A 20,791-nucleotide genomic window follows, 5' to 3' on the forward strand; every position below is an offset into this window, starting at 1 on the left:
GGGTAAGTGGAGGATTGGGGTTTGGTTTAGGGAGGGAGTTTAAGGGAATCCCCCCTTCCTAGCGAGGGTGATATCCCTCTGGGAATTCTGAATTTCAATTTGCAATTCGGAAGAATTTTAATAATTTAGTCAATTAAATCCAAATTAATTTAAATTAACCTAACTCTCAGCTACTGAAAAATAATCCACCAATGGAAGAGAACTATACCTGCCTAGGAGCCAAAGTTGAACGTCTGATTCCTGGGCGAGATCAGTCAAGACTGGGATCTCGTGGTCCAGGACAGGCGTGGCAACTTTGGCTGACTGATCTGATTGGGCAGGAATACAGTCTCAACCCATTGGTGGATTATCCATTTCCAGTGCTGGAGAAAAAAAAATGAATTTCAACATCTGTAGAATCAGGCTGCAACATAACAAAATTGACAAAAGTGAAGTGGGTCTGAATACTTTCTGAACGCACTGTATTTGGTTTCTGCTGTTGGAAACATACAGTCTGGGAAAACTCAAACCAAAGGAGAGGTTGTATGTGCACAATGTACACAAACTAGACAACCATGTTTTAACTTAAAAGTGCTTTATAAACCTGGTCCATATGGCTAATTTAATATTAAGTACACAATGCAAACTCAAAAAAAAAAAAAAAAAAAAAAAAAAAAAAAAATCTGGATAAGCATATTGTGCTAACAGCTAACAGACATTTCTTGCTGTGAAGGCTAAATACTTGATTTTCAAGGAATATAGTCATCTATTTTAATATTATGTTGTAATTCATGTAGCATCTATATTATCACACGCTTCTTTGAACTAACAGACTGCCTACCATTTAGATATGTTGTTATATCATCAATATAAGGTAATAAAAATTCTAAGAAAAAAGCCCTAAAGCAAGTATATCCAACCTGTGGACCATAGCCCATTACCGGTCCATGGCTTATTCACAACCACGCCATGTGAGAGGCTGGCTAGTATGCATACAAAGCCCCATTCATGCAAGTATCACAGGTGTTCGGGGCCCCAATTGTGTTAGTGTCATGGGTGCTGTTGGCCCCACTTGCACAAGCAATGTGTGCTCATGTGCAGACACATGCATGCACCTGCCCCTCCCACAAAACCATCCCCCCTTCCCCCCTCCCACTTCTGGCCTGCCAACCTGGAAAGGTTGGGGAACTCTGTCCTAAAGAAAAGATAATATTGAGGTAATAAACCTTAATGATCAAAATAAGTCTATGATTAGATGAATAATTCCCAGGATATCAGAACTGCCTTATATAGAACAATTATTTTGGTCAATCACATATTTCTATAATATCTTAATTTAACAATGAAAAATATATTCAATTATCCTGCTCTACACAGTATGCATATTCATCTTTAACTCGTTAGCCACCATTCTTTCCCTCCAAAGTAAAGGTAGTGTGAATGAAACACCATGGAATCAAGGAACAGATTATTAGGGATCTTTGGTGCTCTCTTGAGTTTGCTTGTTTTCTTGCAGATGTTTCATTATTCAAACTAGTTAACACCATCAGTGCTAGCAAGTTTGGGTAATAAAAAATCTTCAAGAAAACAAGCATGCTTAGAGAGCACCAAGGACCTGTCATTTCTACAAATATTCTCCTTTATTGGAACAAATTATTATTTTAAAAATAAAAAACCTCTCCCTGCACACCTATCAACTCCAGAATTCAATAAACAAGATTATAGGACAGGAACGTCAAACTTGCGACGTCAGGCAACATATCGTGATTTTTTTCCAATTTGGTGTGATGCATCTGGCCTGTGGGCCGGTAGTTTGACATGTCTTTTATAGAAGAAGCAGCAAATCAGTTTGCCAAAATGACAAAATAGCACTAGATAAAAAAGTAAATGTTTTGCAAATGGAATTGATTTTAAATCAACAGAACAATAAACCCTATACCCTAACCATCTCTCACACAAATTTATACATGCTACTGGGTAGAAGATAAGGTCCATTTTATAGGTCTACATATGTAGGACCTTTCAAATCAGGGTGCAAATCCGTTTCTGTGAGAAAACTATTAGCTAAAATTTACTATAAGCAAGAATATACCTGTGTCCTGATTCACTGCTCCTATGTATAGTCTTCACTTAGCAACCATTCAAAGTTATGACACACTTCCTCAGTGACTTCCTTTTAAAATTGTAGTCATGTGATTACATTTTGGGGAATTGGCAAGTTGTTTGCATTTACAGCTACTAACAGCATCCCACGGTCACATAACTGCCATTTTGAGTGTTTTTTCCCAGAAGAAGTGGTTCAGTAGATGTTCATAATAACATCTCCAATAACTTTTCAATGATCGCACATAGACTTAAATGTGTAAGCTAATATTTATCAGAACTCTGCAGGATTTCTAATATGTGGTAAAATTACCTATTTTATTTTCAGTATAGATTTGCCAAAGTAATTTATTTAGGGAGGCTAATTTATGATTTTTAAATGAGACATGGCAAAAAAAGATTTAAAATGAATTGTTTTTATTTTATTGTATTATTGTACATTGTAATATTACATACAGGTAATAAATACAAATAATGTAATTTCAGAAAATGTGTGTGTGTATGTGATCAGAGATTATACAGCCTCTTACATAATAATCTCTTAATTATATAATTGTTAATTATCTAGATAACCCCTGTCCTATTGGGTCATCATTTCAGAGATATTTCCTTACCTAAACAGAGAAACAAAATGAGCACAAGTAGGCAACAAAACAGTGGGAGCAGGAATGGCCTCCAACTTTTGCCAGTTTCCCCACTGAACTTCCTTGTGGGAAGCTGGTGGGGAATATCAGAAATCTTCCTTCTCTTCCTTTCCCAGTCATTGTCTTCATCTGTCCCTCCCTCAAATTCCTGCCAGTTTCCCCATTTACTTGCTTCTAGAAAGATTGCAGGAGAAAGTAAGTGAGGAAGCCAACAAGAAGTTGCATATCTAAGGCCAGCTAGCAGCTAAGTGCTATAGCTGGATGAGGGAAGAGAGAGCAAGGGAGTGCACAGGGATGGGGGTCAGGAATAATACGTGGGATGCATGAGAATACTGTGTGGGTTGGAAAGGGTATGTGGGTGTTATCATAAATGCCCCATGGATTGTAGAGGGTTCACAATAGGTAGTGTATGTTAAGGATGCCTGGGAATGTATGAGATATTGTGCAAGTTGCACAGGGCAAGGGTATGTGAGAGGTGCCACAAGCAGATCAATGATGACACATGGGGGGGGAGCCCAAGGTGTATTGCATGGTTGGGAAAGGTCTGTGGGGGCCACTGTGATCAGGAAGTGTGCATAGGACTGTGCAACAAATGCCGCATACATTAGGGAAGGTATATGGGGGACAGGAAAGATGTGTGGCTTGGAGCAGTACAAGTCAGGGCAGTACACAGGGATGATGTATGGGCTGGGAATGTGTGTGTGGGGGGGTTCCTTCATTCCTTCCCCCTTCCCAAAAGGCAGGTAAGTGGCTGCTGCTGGTTAAGGAGGGAGCAAGGGATTGTGAGATTGGCTGGGAAACTTACTGAACGTTGAAAATAAAATTCACATGTCCAAAGCAGCAACCAGTAGCACTGCCTTCCTCAAATTTATTCCCTCTAGAGTTAGGGTTCCCAGATTTTGGATGCATTCTGTAAGTTAGATCGTTTGAACTACTTCGGTTCAAAAATTCTTGCCCTATTATGCACCCCAGGGTAAAGGTCATGACAAAAGTTTTAATATTATATAGAGTCATTACGTGAAATGAGTCATAAAATTAATAAATATAAGGTGAGATCCCACATTGCTAGTTAGTATATGGCCAACAAACGTGAATATCATCTAGACACATTATTCTACTTTAAGTCTCTTAAAACAAAAATCATGAATTCCATGAAATTTAGCTTTTATTGTACAAAATATATTTGGAAACACATATACACAGATGCCCATTAATAAATTCAGTCAAGATCAGTTACCAAGATAACAGATTGTTTTACCCAACACTAAATTTGTTTTTATTTATTCATAGTTTCTTATAGAAATGATTTCACACATAGATAAAGCAAAATTTCTTTTTAAATGATACTATAGAAATACTTTACTTACAAAGAAAAATCTAGAAATTGGACTTTGGCAGTACAATTCCAAAGGACATTACATTGGTAAATCACTGAGATTGGCAACTTAATGATTATCCTTCCCCAAAGTACAAATTAATAATTGCTAAAGACAACCAGCTTATAAAAATACTGCTTAAGTTACATCTAATTTATTCCAATTCTACCACATAAAGATATAGAAATGTCAAAAATAGACTTACAGTAAGTGCATTGTGAAGTAAAACTTTAAAAAAATCCCTTTGAAGTATGAAAAGCATTTTAGTGAAACATATTTTGTCACAAATAAGGAAGAAACTTAACCTTAAAAAAATTCCCCCACTGTTTAACAGTTAGCCACTGTTGTAATAGCTAAGTATGTTAATGAGGATTAGCGAAACTGATATGAAATTTCTGCTTTTATCCAATATAAAACATATTACAACACCCAAATGGATAGTCTATATGATTACTATTACCACAAACATAGGGTTTAACTATCTTCATTTCCTCAATTACATATTAAAAATGTGTAATTTGATTAGCAGACAAAAATGAGATGATTAGAGTACATCTGCAACATTGCTTTTTTTGGCAGAAGATTCCTAGACAGTATGACTTTAAAAAAAGGATACCAAAAAGGAAGAACAAAAAAGACAGAATTTATTAATTTATTAATGTTCTGTGTTTCTGTAACTAAGACACTTTAGAAATTAAATGACATTCTCAAATGTTATAAACAGAACACAATATTCTAAAGCAATACAAAAAATCGGGGGGGGGGGGGGGAGAGAACAAGTATTAATGTTTATTGCAGTTACCACAGGCATCTTAATTTCATATGAATTTCTGAAACTGGAATTTTAAAGCTTAATATCAAAATTTGAAACTTCTAACTTTGCTTTGTGGATAACTAATAAAAATAGGTATCAACCTCCTAGAAGAGTGTACAATTATGTACACTTACCTGCCTTGTAGAGTTAATCCCTATCTTTTATTTAATCATCATTATATATCATTATATTAAAGGATATTTCTCATCTCATTTTGTCCACAAAATTCTACAATCCTACAACCTTCTGAATTCAGGCAAAAAGATATTTAAGATCATCTGCGTATACAATACTTGTCTATCACTCCTTAACTCAGTGCTTCTCAACGTTTGTGTGACGGCAACCCCCGTCACACAAACGTTCTGTGCATGCGCGGCCCCTGCCCCCATGTGCAATGCGCGACACACGTGCACGGCGCTGCCCCCATGTGCGACGCGCATGCACAGCACTGCCCCCATGCGCGGCGCGTGTACGCGCCACCACCCCCATGCGCGGCGCACATGTGCGGCGCCGCAAAAAATGGCGGATCGCCGCCTTTGGCGACCCCCGAAAAATGGGCGATCGACCCCAAATGGGGTCGCGACCCATAGGTTGAGAACCGCTGCCTTAACTGAAGCATGTTTCTTGGGATTGTATCACTAGTGTAAAATGCATTTGATTTAAGGAGCTGCAGACATGTTTTTTTTTTTTTTTACCTTTGAATCTATATAGCCCTAGTTTTAGACTGTTAATACACAAAACCCAGGGAAGCATGGTAAATTTTTACCAAATGAAAATTGTCAGACAATGGACTATAATGTTGTATAATGAACATAAAAGAACCATATAATCATAATATCCACCCAACCACTTCACTATGCAGAGTTGGCATGGAATACTCCGAAGAAAATCAAAGGAGCTTGGAAACAAATCTCTATAGCAGTGCCTGCCCTCTGGAATGAGGTTCCCACAAACCCAAACTGCCCTCAGTTACTCAAAAGAGCAGTGATACCCTAGCTCTTCACCATCTAGGCTTTTGGAGAAGAGAATGAGACTCCTTACATTATTCCATTGGGTCTATCACTCTTTCCATCTTTTATTGATTTTATTGTAATTTCTTGGCTGCTGTGAGCCACTTCGAGTCACTGGGAGTTGAGCAGCATACAAGTGTAGTAAATTATTATATTTATAATGCTGAGGACTATTTGGATGATACATGTTAATGGTAGAAATAATAGTGTAGTCTCAACCAGCAGTTTGTATAAATAAAAAATAACCAATATTTGCAGAAAGTTCTATTAAACCAGCTGGCATTTGCCACAGGTTAACAAAGCAAAACTGAAACTATTCTGGATAGCTTGCATTTCACTGAAACAAAACTCAACACAGATTCAAGTATTTTGGCCATAGAAACTAGCAAAGGAACAAACCTCTTAATCTGAAAAATGCTGTGCAACCACTATTATGACCCAGCAAAGAAATACTGAAAATGTAACTCTTTGCTATTATATTTATTTTTTATTTATTAGATTTGTGTGTCGTCCATCTCTCCTAGAGGCGACTCTATTATATAGAGGTCATAATAAAATCCTGCAACACACAAACATGACATAGTGGTTTCTATAGCTCATATCTCCTTTTGATGTCTCTAATTCACCTGAAATATTTCCAACTCATCCATAAAGCTCAAAATCTCTCCTTCCTACCTAGCACCTTTTGCTGCTTAGATTGCAGAGGTCTCTCATAATTATAAGTCACATGGTGATCATATAGTCAATGCCCACCTCTTTCTCTTACAAACATGGGTTGGGAGACATGTGGTCCACAATCAATTTAAAATTAATGCCTTATATCTGTCATTTCCCTTGCACTACCACCAAATATTTAAAAGCAATCTTTGGGCAATCTCTTAAATAAAATGCAACCATAACAGAAAATGCACTGAAGTCTCAGCAATCCTAATACCTCTAGTGATTTAACCCTCACTTCAAATTTCAGCAATATATTCTAAAGTTATGCACTGGAATCTAGTGGTTTAATATATTTAGTCAACTGGTTCTACTTCAATATAATCTCTATCAACTGCAACTTCTCCGGATTTCAGGCAGGAAATTTTCCAAACCACACTTCTTACATGTAAAGACTATGCATCACTTGCTTATTATTCTTTCTGTAAAATACAAGGACTTTAGATGAGTAGTTTTAGTTGACCAAACCTTAGCCACATTATTTGCAAGTATATAGAAACTGAGTATCTGACCAACAGACTTCGCTCTGAACAAAGGACACTCCCATATTTTTCTGACAAGATGCAAGATTTTAGCATTTGTTTAAGTAGATATAATTTGAAAACATAGATATAATTTGACGTAGATATAATTTGAAAACATTTAAATGTATCTAAAAGTTCTAAATTAAATAAAGGTGATGTTAGTATTGGACACCCTAGGAATATATAAATTATAGGTATCTTTATTGTCCCTAAACAGAACAACAAACTTTCATCTGCTGGAAATTCTCTGCCTTAAAAACTCTGTATAATCTTTATTATATACATTATTTCTTCTAAATATAAAATGTTTTCAACCCGCCTGCTATTTTTTATAAATAACTCAAGGCAGTGAAAATATCTAATATTCCTTCCTCCAAAGTTATTCAGCTATCTTTCAAGCCTAAGATGGACCCAGAACTTTTAGTTTCTAGCCTTAACCACCAGACCAAATTGGCCCTCTATCTTCTATTTATCACTTCGGTAATAAAAAAATTCAGGATTTACGTGAGTAAATAAACAAAATATATAAATACTTTCAGAAAGTCTACTTCCGGGTTACAGCACATGCCTTATGTCTTATTCTATACTATAAACTCTAATTTCTATTTAGCATATTAGTTTACATTAGTTACAAATTCATTTGTCAGTGTTAAAACAGCTGTCTTAACATAGGATGGTATGGTATAAACTGAGGACATGATGGAGAAAAGAAGAATGAAATCAATTATTACCATTTATTACACACATGCTTTACAAGTAGACCTGGAGCTTGCTTATCACAAATACAAATGGCAACTAGCTAATGAGGGAGTAATAGGTATGACTATTCACATTTAGATTAGATTGAATAACAATACTCATTTGAACTCTTATGTTTTTTAGACAAATTGGAACTCAGAAGCAACACTAAACTTTATAAGTAACAACGTTATTCCAAATAGCATTATTAATCTGGCATTGTATTATGATAGATGTCTACCACCTAATGCAGGGGTGTCAAATTGCTCGCCCATGGGCCGGATGCGTCACACCATTACCGGCAATGGGAAAAAAGTCACATGATATCGCAAGTTTGACACCCGTGACCTAATGCATTGAAAGTAGTTAGTTAGATACAACAGATCACATAAGACCAGGGTACAATGATTAGAAAAAAAAAAGAGCCACATGAGATCCACATCTTAAAGAATTATGTTACCAATCAATCAAAAAAAGTCTCTACCTTCACATTGGTTTCTTGGAAGGATCTTCCACCTTGTTTTTATCACATTTTCCAAGATCTGCAGGCCATAATACTGAAAATTGGAGAAGTGAAATATGTGAATATACTGGAGTTAACAACAACTTTCAGGATTCTCATTTGAGCTGATATCATTCATACTTTATTAAGATTATGTTGATCAAAAACAAATCTATCACCCATTTACTAGTTTTTCCCATGCATTTTCCTTTGCTAGTCTAAAGTCCTGCTGCTTGGTCATGATCACACCAAAGGGGAGCAAATAAAAAATGTTTGGGAAGCCAAATTAATTATCTTTAGGGAAGAAAATCAGCAGGCAACAAAAATCATGGCCTAAATGACTATTTATAGCTTCCAAATATACAGCCAGGTTTAGCCACTTGGGTGTTTATGGGCTTTCTGTCATTTGAATTGTTAAGACTGGGGCTTAACATTAAATCCAGTAACACTTCAGAAAAATGTGCTTCCTAAGAATTAATTGGTGTGTTTCTTAAAGAACAGCAAGACAATGCAGGTTTATTTCAAGGTACAATAATTTCTCCCCTATAACAGCCATATCTATAGTTTCAATATTAACTTTTGTATTCAGTCAAAAGTTCACCATTTCCATATGTACCTTGAGGTTGTTTTACCTTCCAGGTAAGCCTGCCAACACATGTTTTGAAAGCAATGCATTTGTAGGGAATGAAAATTCTTCAACCCATTTTATTCCTTTTATCTCAGCATAAAAATATTCAATATGACCTCTATTATAACTTGCATAGAAATAGAAATATATTTAAAGAAATAGCACAGGAGAGGAGGAAAAGGGGTCAAAGAGTTGCTGACAGTGAGAAGATGGGAGGCAGTACCTGAAAGGCAAAATTAGGCTTCAGTGACAAGATGGCTGGTCAAGATTTGGTCAAGAATAAAAAGTTCTTCAAGACTGTTAGTGTCTATACAGAATAGGGTAATTTTAATTTCAGCCAGAGGTATCATGTAAGATCATTTTAAATGAATAGCACAATGTAGACTGTCCCAAACTACACTGTGCTTCCTGCAAAAGTTTTTGAGACTTGTGTTAGCTTTTTCTGCATTTTTCCCTCAAAGTTTATTGTTTAACCTCTTTCAGAACTAATAGGCTATTCCACTTCTAGTGCAGAAGGTGGTAAAACATTTTAAATTTATAGCTGCAATCTAAAGTACTTTAGTTATCTATGAATGTTAAGAAAACACATCTAGAGCAGTGGAGTGTTGCTTGCTGTTTCTTCAGCAGGTCTCTCAGATTAAAAAAGAAAGAAAAAACACAACTACATCTAAAAATGAACAGCAGGTTGCTTTCTTGGCAATCAGAATTGATGCCAAAGAAACAGCAAGCAAATCTCTAGCAATTTGCAAGTCTCTTATTTCTTCTTTCTATTCCACAATGCATGCAACTTCTTTGTACTGCAGCCTAAATCTTAAATGAACAAACATTTCTATTGAACAGTGCTGGCATTCATGAAATAACAGCATCCAGAGCAGCCAAAGCACTAGACATGAACAACAGAGTGTCATGACAAGACTTCACCTGTTACGATGATTCCCTCTAATCAAAATTGTACAGTAGATACCAGAGCAAGTATCTTTCTTGTTTTAATATTAGTTCCACTTCTCTTAAGACTAACTGGTTTCCAACATTAATTTCTGTCCCCGGAGAAGATACCCATCAGTGTAGCTGGTTACAGATCTAGGAGTTTCAGAAACAAGTTTTCAAATATTGTCTACCACAGAGATACACAAAAAGCTGAACAGTTTTTACAGCTCAAAAGTATAGCCACCTCATTGTCATCCTGCAGCAAGATCCTAGAGACACAAAATGGCAGGAAGCATTGCTTTCTTCTTACTGATACAAAAAGATGCTTAGAATATCTCATGAATAGACTTCTGTCTCCCAAAATTTTACCTAATTGTCTGGGGCAATAAGGGCGCACAAATATGAGGTTATTGTCACACTACTCCATTCCACTGAACCCGCTTGACAATTGTGAGTAATTATCCATATAAAGCATGGGTACTTAGCTAAGGCATCCCCTCAAAGTATATATAACTGATCCAACACTAAGGACTTATTTACAAGAAAATTATAAGCCCCTTTCTGGCTGACATGATTAATGCAACTTTAGTTCAAATTATTCTGAAAAGTCCACAAGACTATATTTTCATGTAGCTTGGAGAATGCTACTAGTCTCTTTCACAAATGCATGTTTAGTTACATATATGCAAAGCAGGGCAAGCAAAAAGGCAAGCATGTTTTTCTTTATTTGTGTTGTGCAAGAATTTACAGTTAGTTCTAAAAATTAACAGAACTGGGGGTTTTTTGAGTAAAAAAACTCCCAATGCCTACAATCTCTTTAAAAAAGTTCTCAGGGCTACCTACAAAAATTTATGAACATAAAATTGCTAGCTGTGAAACATACTCTACTGTATGTTTCTCCAGGTCTCAAAAACATTTTCAAAATAAATGATAAAATGAAATTACAAAGAATGGGACAGAAATAGAAGATTGACAAAATAATGTATCATGATCCCCATGGCAGAAATTTTTATGGGTCACTTATTCAATGTACCAACCCATTCCCTCCCACCACCCAAGAAACCAAAACAAGGAAAAAAAGCAATTGATGAACAGAATTCAGTTAAAGGGAATCAAAAGGGTAGACCTTGTGGAGGCCTGCCGTCAAAGCCTAGCTGTGTCAGTTGCACAGGAAGACACCCCTTTTCTTCCTATTACAAGCAATCAACATAATGGAACATTATGATTAATATCAGGTAGTGTTAACAGCTTTAAGAAAAAAAAATGACTGCATAAAAGCCAAATGTCATAGTGCATAAATTTAGCACCAAATCATTTGCAATTTATGTAAATTGAAGAATTCTTTACCTGTTGCTTTCTTTCTGTTCCTCTAATCATCTCATTTTTCACAAGACAAATTTGTGTTTTAAAAAATACTGTTGATAAATCAACTTAAACATTAGTAATGTCTGTGAGTATAAAAAGCAAAGTTTACCAGGCAAGCAAACAGGCAAACATGGTTACTTAAATTTAGTACTTTGAGGAAGTTCTTAACCTTGCCCTAAAATTTACGAAGCCTTTTTTAAAAAATAAGACTTTGATAAATATCATCCAAATTCTGTAGGAACTATTTGGAGCATGGCTGTACATTATTTAGAACAAGGTATAGCAAAGTATATGTGTGTGCACGCAAAGAACATGGCCATGCACATGTTTCTTCAGCTATATGACAACCACTTTAATATGTTTGACAATTTATATTTAAACCTCTAAATTTTCTAGATCAAAAACAACTGCAGAAGGCTGAGAAATGTCCATTACAGCCAGCCACTATCCTGATGATATGGCTTAACTGTATTATAAGTAAGTATAAATTGTATCCAACAGAAGAAAGTATCTGGGGTGCCTAGCCTGTTTTAAACTATATGGAGTAATACCAATGTAAAAAAAAAAAAAATTGAGGAACATACTTGCCCTCAATTATGTGCATATGGCTTTCATTAATATAAATGAAAGCCAATCACAATCTTAACATGATACAGCTATAAAATGTTATTACTCAAATCTGTTCATATTCAAACCATATTTTTTAACACTAATCCCATGTGACTCAAATTCTCAAGCCTTTTACAAGAAAAAGTAACCAATACCATGGAAATACCATGTGATAGTATAGGGTTAAGTTAAAGAGATTTGCAGGAACAAGCAAAAAAAAAGTAAACAAACACTAAATCTAAAAATTGAGATACCTTCCTCAAAGTCTGAATGGAAGAAAGAAAGAACTCAATTAAAAATCATGTACTTACTTTGGTGTTCATATTCTGAGAGAATTCCAAAATAGTATCAACTCTTGTCCATGCATCAGGGTGTTCCTTTAAGTGAGTCAAGACCTCCTGTGCCATCCTTTGCTAAAAGGTTAGTTACAAATAATTAATATCAAAGTAGCTTGCACAAGTAATTTTGGAATAGTGTTACCTAGTTTTCAAATAGCTGAGACACATGGAATAGCCAAGTTCCAAAAATCACAGATTTTAAGATAGAGGTTTATGCATTCTTCAATATTCTAGTTAGCAAATAAAGTTGCATTAGGAGACTAGTATTTTCTTATAAATGGGGAAACTAATATTTGATTGCATGCATAGCTTTATTAAAGTTCTGAAAAAAATAAACCTCTTAAAACACCCTTCCTGACAAAGAAACATATAGTTCGAAAATCTCTATATTTCTGATTGTAACTTGAAAAGCAAAACTGTGAATATCTATTCACAACACATGTGAGATAGATATGTAACAAGTGCTCTCAAGAAAGACTCAAGCTATGAACCTACAATGTGAATACAAGTAAGTAGCAAAGTAAAGTTTTGCAGCATCTTTACTAACATCTATAGTCAGAGGTCCTAAATACAAAATATAAAAGCATGGATTGCCTCTTGGAGCTATACTGGATATTGTTCTATGACATGACTGAACAATGCAAAGTGTATTTTTAAATATTAATTCCTCCATACCTATTCACTATCATAAATATCAAAGAAGGAAAGAACATTGAGGATAAATCTTCATTAGTCCTGAACATGAACAATGGTGTCAAATAATCAATTAGCAATTGTAAATATGTATGTTTTGCTTGGCTCTGGGCAGCATGCAAATTAGAAACTAAAGAAAAACAGAAAAGAATGATCATCCTGGTGGAACAGACATAAGAATCCTCACAAAGGTAGCCCACTGCCCATCCTAGCCCAAGATTGAGTAAAAAACCAGACCTTCAAGGCCTATTTAAAGCAGAATTGGGGACATTCAATTTTCTAGGTAGATACTGTTCCAGAGGGCACAAAGTGCAACAATGCTGTCTGGGTACATCAAATACTTAATGAATGGTACCCTAAGCATGTGACCGCCTGAGCTTATACCATGGGAGAGATGATTTTTCAAATATCTATGCCTTATACATAAAGGGCCCTCAGAACCAGCATTTTGAATTGCATCTGGAAAACTTAAGGGAAAATAGTACACTCACAAAGCAGAGGTGTAACATGGGTATACTGTGCCAATGCCATATCTGCTTGTATCACCATTCTGGAACTAATTTCCAAGAGCAGTCCCAAATAAAGTGCATAGCAATGTGCACGCATGGAATAACCAAAACCTAGGTGACTATAAGATGGAAAAGATATAATTGACACACAAAGACAGATTTGTGCAAAGGCTTTTCTATCAACAACTGCCCCCCTGCATTTCAAGCAGAAGCCGAGAATCTAGCTTCCTGAACTGCACACCTGTTCCATCTGGGGAAACTGCAATCCCATTCAGAAAAAAAAGGGAAGATCTCTGGATTTTTGAGGGTCAAATATCTATAACACTTTGGTCTTGCTAGGATTGATTTCAAGTCTGTTCCTCTCCATCTGGATCTCCACTGCTTCTAGGAACTGACAAAATCTTTGACAGCCTCATGCAGTCACCAGGGATCAAGATATACAACTGAGCATCATCAATACTGATGATGCCAGGCACTGTGATAACTGATGCCCTCACCTAGTGGCTTTATATAGAGTCCAGGGCACCCAGACTTTTGGACTTCATTTTTTCCCACCTGTCAAGCCAAACAGAAAAGAGACTCCCCCCAATACAGTACCTCCAATGTTTAATCTTAACAGTTGATTTCAAAATCAATTGTATCTAAGACTGTTGAGAGATCTAAGACAGCTAAGATGGTTGTACCATTCTTTTTCAGGCTATGCCAGAGATCATCTATGCCACCTCAATTTTATGTATTGACATGAAACTTAACTGTAGAAAGGCCAGATAATTCATTTCCTCCAGGACTACAGCCAGCCATCTTCTCAATAATTTTCACCCAAATGGGAAAGTTGGAAATTGGGCAAACATTCAGGACTATTGGGTCCAGTGATGATTTCATTAGAGGGATCATTCTCCAAGCCTTCCCTCAGAGAGGAAGTCACCACCAGAGACCCAACCATCTCTTCCAAGGGGCCTTCACTAACCAAGAGGGTCAGAAATCTAACAGGTGGCCAGGTTAACTAACTCAAAATTCATGTCTGTTTCCTTAAAAGTTACAGAATCAAATTCTTCCTAGGTAAGTGAGCAGGAACATGCCTTATTCACTACTGGATCACACAAACAATAAAACTAAAAAGAATGATCACCAAAAGTTTAAGTAAGCTGTTGGCCTTCCAGTTCAAGAACTGTGATGCAATCTGTACTGAACTTGGGCATGAGCAGATTATATTAATAAATGCTATTTCTAAAGTGTTCTATGATTCTATTATTATAGTACAGGTAGCCCTTGACTTAGGCCCATAACTGAGCCCAAAATTTCTGTTAAGTGAGACATTCGTTAAGTGAGTTTTGCCCCATTTTATGACCTTTCTTGCCACAGTTGTTAAGTGAATCACTGCAGTTGATAAGTTAGTAGTCCATTGTTAAATGAATCTGACTTCCCCATTGACTTTGCTTATGAGGTCACAAAAAGTGATCACATGACCTTGGGACCCAGCAACGGTTATAAATATGACCCAATTGCCAAAGCATCTAAATTTTGATCACATGATTATGGGGATCCTGCCAAGGTCATAACTGTGAAAAACACTCAGTCACATTTTTCAGTGCCATTGTAACTTTGAACAGTCAAAAATGAACTGTTGTAAGTTGAGGATTACCTGTATATTATTAATGAAATATTTCTGCTTCCTCAGGGCTCTTTATTATAAGTCAAGTTATAAGGTCATTCTTAAAGAGAACAACTTGTTTTTTCCTTTGCAGATTAGAGTATACTTAAATCCCTTAATGGATATCTAATTTCCAATCATGTACTCTACCTGAGCTCCTTCTCCATGATACAGGCAGTTCACCACATTATCCAACAGATTTATATCCAACTTCTGGTTGAAATCCAGCAGCTGCCGTGCTGCATGGTCTGCTAACATTGTCATAATTGCTGGCATAGATTACTGAAATTGTAAAGAAACAAATCAAGTGAAAAATAATTTTAAAATTTCAAATATTCAGTAAGATATTTTACAAATATTACATTTTAAAGAATTGACTATGAAATATCTGAAAGAACCAAACTTACATTCCAAATTATAATTTTTAAAATGGAATAACAGAGGGATTTCTTCTTAGCAGCAAGGATGGCACGAACACTAGAATGGCTAATGGACAGATTTTGTTTCAAGGCATTGTTAAACCAGGCCATTAGATTAAACCATAACACAGATGGTTTGAACATTGTATGCTGTGTGAATACACTGGTAACTCAGTTACTAATGTGTAACTGAAGACTCTTCAATGTTATATTTAAGTAAAAATATTTTATTTTTACAATAAATCAATAAACATTACACACAAAATTAAATTTGAATGCTAGTAATCTATCCCTATCATAAATATTTGTATTGATAAAGAATGTAATTCATTTTAAATGGAAATAAAGCACAACTTCTGAAAATTAAAGAGGAAATTATTTGCCCTCTCTGTAAGCATACTACTACAATGATCACCAGTTGAAACCTGTTGCCTGTTTAACATATTACCTTTAAGAAACCCATGATTCCCATTCCCAACTTTTAAAGAATTCTACACATATATCTATGCTAGCCCTACCCTATGCAAAAATTCTACTCAAGTTAAATAGGATATGTTCCCAGATATGGGTAATAGCTTTTCTCTGATGCCCACCAGAAATATGGGTTATAATGGCTACTAAATATTGTCATGGATTATACTGATTGATGATGGAATTGCAGCTCAGATCTTGGGATATTAGATTGGAAGAGTGATGTTTATAACTAAGCCCTACTTATGTTCCAGTGGTTCATATTGTTTTGGAAATGATTCCATTAATATTTTCTACTAGAATACATAATATAAATGTATAAAGAAATAATAACTATCAGTGATTATCTGAGGTTGTTTTTAATTTATGGCCGCAATCTCATTCATTCACTCTACAAACCCTTCTATTGAATTCAGCAGGTCTAAACTCCCTTAGGATTGAACTATAAATATCCATAGAGTTCTCATATGGTAAATTGTATATACCTTCTGCTATTGAGAACAAAATTTAACCAAGTACACACCTCCAAATGTGATATGTTTATGTATATCAGATATAGTTCAATCTTTCTATGCTATTGGAAATGACATCTTTAGTATGACAGAGAAGCATTTTCCTCATATCACTGTCTAAAACAAGACAAAATTATACATATTTTTCAATATCTAGTTGCACATTTTTATCAGATATTTAATTCTGTAGTTCTAAGTCTCAATTAGCACTATTTCCATTCCTGGTTATACATTTCCTTGAACAGTTTATATGCACATAGAAACTTTGTAGTGGCACCTACATGCAATTTCCACTTATATTTACTTTTCCTTTACGAAAAATCTATTTTCTTAACTAAGTTTGGTGTAGTGGTCAGGCTAGAAACTGACAGACCATGAGTTCTAGTCCCACCTTAGGCACAAAGTCAGCTGGATAGTCTTGGGCCAGTCACCTTCTCTTAACCCTAGGTAGGAGGCAAAGGCAAATCACTTCTGAAAACCTTGCTAAGGAAACTGCAGGACTACCCAGGCAGTCTCTGGGAACTGGTATGACTGAACAGAAGAAAAAACTTCACTATCACAAGAAATGATGGCTTGTAAGAACCAGTCATATGGTATGATTGCATATTATAAACTTAATGGAATATAAACATTCTTACCACATGGATCTCATTAAAATGACACAGCTGCTTCTAATGGTCAGTACAAAAGGGCAAGGGTAGCTACCTAATCTCTGTAAGATCTAGATACTTTAACATTAATGCTGTATATATTTGCTAATTGCAAAAGGTAAAGTGGAAAAACTCTTTAAATTGCAAGCTTAAAAATTAGATATTACACTAATTATTTTAATCAGTATGTCTAGTTAATCTGTAACATGTATACATCAAACAATTTGAAAAGGGAATACAATGACATTTGAAATAAATTTGGACAACCATCCTTCAATGATCAGGGTTAACAAACTTACAACTTAACACCATCTCTGCACTTCCATTAACTTCAGCACAACCAATTCATCTTTAGTTATCCATGTGCTGCTACTAAATATAGGCCTCCTGAAGTTTTCTTTATGTTCAAAATTAGGTACTTCGTATAAAATCTCGTCAGAGAAGCTGTGTAAGATGAAAAACCTTTAACTGACTCTAAAATGTAGTATTTAATGACTGCAGTCTGCCCCTCCCCATATACAGACTCTTCGGTAATGTTTATTCGGAACAAGAAATTAACTTAACATTAACAGAAAAATTAGCGAATTAAAAACTTAAATCTTAAACATAAATAGAAACCATACGCACATGGGATACATCCAAGGGAGACCGCTACATTCACACTTACACACATCCACTGGTTAGGCCTTGGCTGCCGCCCTTCCCTAATACCAGACATGCTGCAGAACATGCGACATCCACGCTACTGACATACAACTAAGCTATAAATTGTGACTTTTTCAGAATTTTCCCAGAGAGATTTCATTTTTCAGCACAAAGCAGACCACGCACAAATAGATTTCTTTTCCGCCCTAAGACCAGTAAAGAGCAGCAGGGCCGCTGCAACCCCTCCCTCCTTTCTATACAGGGCCCCCACGTGATCCAGGCGGACGTTTCACGGAGACACACAAAAAATATTTCTGGAAACTTCCACTACTAATAATTCACAGATAACGCTCGTTCTTTTCTCTATCCGATCCCAGTCTCCCGCCTTGTCCTTCATCTACCTATAAGAAAGGGCCCTCCTTTCATCTCCCGCCAGGCCCTTCTCTTTCCCGCTTACGTTTTAGAATCCAACTCGTTTTCTAACCCACACTTGCTGCTTTGCTCCAGTCCCACCGCCATGCTCCAAGGATGGCCTAGGTTGGTGGAACCTGCTACATTTTCCTTCCCGTCTGATTACTTTTATTTCCAATTTCCCAAGCATTATCTCTCTTATTCGAACTTCGTTTTGCTCCAAAGCTGGCATCTACTGAAGCCCTATGTCTCTTTGAGATACACGCCCCTTTCTCTTTCTGCTTTCCATGTGGCTGCAAGTACAAGTCTTCAAGAACGACCCGCTCATATCTCTATATTACGAAAAAGCTTCGTACTTCGCACTCCTAGTTTTGTTTTCGTTGGAAACAAGATTACTACACACCGTTTATACAGTTTAGGCCTAGGGGATGACAACCATTATTTCAAATAAAAATTATGCATTTGAGAAGTGCTAAGCATAAAGCAGTCTTTCTAGTATATCTTTTCATATCTGGCCCCTTCCACAAGAGTTCCAGTTGATTTCTCCGGGGATTGCTTTCCTCTATCCCAACTTACTTCAGCAAGCCCTCTTCCCTCCCTTTCCAATTTAATGTCCCATACACGTGTTTTCATTAATTGAAAGCTCTCACTTACCTAATTGAGTATCACAACTATTTCTTCTAGAGAGGCAAGTAGTGGAGAGGCGCAGTTAAAAAAAAAAAAGGAAATCCAAGCAAAGCTAAAAAGCACGAGGAGGAGGAGTGAAGAGATCTGTCCAGCCTTCCTTCCTTCTCAACTCCCAACAGATACAAAAGAAAGGTATCTTTCTCTTTTCATAAGCAGTCCAAAAGTCATTCAAAGCCCACCCACCCTCCCCCCAACTCTCCAACTTACTAACAAATGGGGATGGGAAGAAGGGTGATTACAAAAAAAAGGGGGCCGAGAGGGCAACACACAAATCACTTTTTGTTTCTTAAACTCAAAGTTACAAATTCGCCCATGGAAAAAACCAGGGCTTGGCCGTCCATTCAAATGTGTACCCAAGATTCACCCCCTTTTTCAACCACCCCGAAAAAACACACAAGGGGGTGAGACTTGATTCAAGTCTTCCAGGCAAGCACTCTCTCCCGGTTTCTCTCTCCCGCCCTTTCCTTAAAACCTTAAGTTGTAGGGGGCGTTTCTACACCCCCCTCACATAAACAATACTTTTTATATATTAAAACACAGCTATTTTAAGAAGACTCCCTCACTGCCTTATACAGGTATGCAGTCAAGGCTAAACACTGAAGTTGAAGGAGATCTGCCAATTGGGGGGGGGGCGTTTAGGGGCCTACAACACTCTCACACCACGCTCCTTCCCACTCCAAAATTAAATAGATGGCAAAGCTAGAAAATGCTCACTGGAGCAGACCCCCCTCCAGGCCTGTTTGGGAGTCCCTAAATTTTTAAAAACTCAGAAGCACTTTTTACCACCCGACTCTCGGGAGTCAGTCAGACGGCCAGTCTTTGGCTGGGCTGCCTCTCCCTTTCTTTCCTCACGCTCCCACACTGCACGGGTTGCTTTCCCCTCAGTTCACTTCCATACCTAGCCCCGTCCCTTCTATTTTAAACCCCTGCTTCGCCTCCTGCTAATCCACTCCTGCGCTTAATGAACCCCGCTCTGCTTCCTCGCACACGCGCGCCCTCCAGCAGTTCCTCCTCTCTCGCTCGCCCGCCCGCCCCTCCCCACACGGTAAAGGCGGCAAAGGAACCGAGTGCGTGGGGAGATTGCTTTTCTTTCTCTCGGACACAATTCCCCCCTCGCTCTCACTCGCTCTTTCGTTTCCCCCCCGGCTCTCGCTTTCCTTCGTTGCTGCTGCTTCTCCTTCCGCTCTTCCCGCTCCTCCTCCTCTAGTGCCACAGACTCGGAACCGGCTCAAACCGGTTCAGACTGGGAGATTCCATCTCGGTTTAGTTTTCAGCCCATGGCGCCTCCGATCGTGCGGGAGGGGAGGGGGAAAGCCTCCACCCCAAGCTGCCCTGTCCTCCTATTGGCTCCAAGAAATGACGGAAAGAAGAGGAGGAGGGAGCTTCAAAGTAGAAGGGGATCCGTATATACACATACAGTACACCATCTAACGGGGTTATAGGCAAATAATAGATCTCTGCGTTTCATTGGTTAACCAGGACATCCATCTTGCTTATACTACCCCTTTCGAACGCGCGAAGCTCTTGTGGGGGAAGCCTAGCTCTCTTTTTCCTCGTTCTTACTCTTTCCACAGTACAGGAGTGGAGAAGAGTGAACATACTAAAGTGCAAGAGAGAAGGAAAAGTAGCTGCTTTTTTATTGGAGCAGGAGGACAGTATCTCTTATTGTTGTCCCGCCCCATCTCCACCTCTATTTCTTCCCGCCTCGACCTTTTTTTTTTCGTGCCCCAATGTCTTCAAATAGCGTTCACGAGGACTGGTTCTATACTTAAGCCTTACCTCTCATTGGGTGGCAGCTTTAGATGACGTCAGGAGGCGAGCTCGAGGCGAAGGAAACCGTTTACGGCAGGGCTCGGGGCGTCGTAATTG

The 20,791-nt window shown here is 37.4% G+C and overlaps 1 protein-coding gene across 9 annotated transcripts in view; it reads right to left on the reverse strand.

Annotated features, from left to right (window-relative positions):
- The window catches only part of XPO1 (exportin 1), a 64,389-nt gene extending 44,160 nt beyond the window's left edge, over nucleotides 1–20,229 (reverse strand). Inside the window, exons 1-4 of one of the 9 annotated variants that reach the window (XM_039347572.1) lie at nucleotides 20,046–20,229; nucleotides 15,278–15,409; nucleotides 12,248–12,349; nucleotides 8,390–8,462 (exon numbers count right to left, since the gene is read on the reverse strand). In XM_039347572.1, coding sequence (XP_039203506.1) covers nucleotides 8,390–8,462; nucleotides 12,248–12,349; nucleotides 15,278–15,403 — 301 coding nt within the window. In that variant the 5' untranslated portion in view covers nucleotides 15,404–15,409; nucleotides 20,046–20,229. The other 8 variants (XM_039347571.1, XM_039347573.1, XM_039347574.1 and 5 more) reach the window with 8 other exon arrangements.
- Nucleotides 20,230–20,791: the final 562 nt, after the last annotated feature.

The sequence above is a fragment of the Crotalus tigris genome, unplaced genomic scaffold (genome assembly GCF_016545835.1).
Source record: "Crotalus tigris isolate CLP2741 ecotype Arizona unplaced genomic scaffold, ASM1654583v1 scf7180000018085.976183, whole genome shotgun sequence".
NCBI classification, from domain to species: Eukaryota; Metazoa; Chordata; class Lepidosauria; order Squamata; family Viperidae; genus Crotalus; species Crotalus tigris.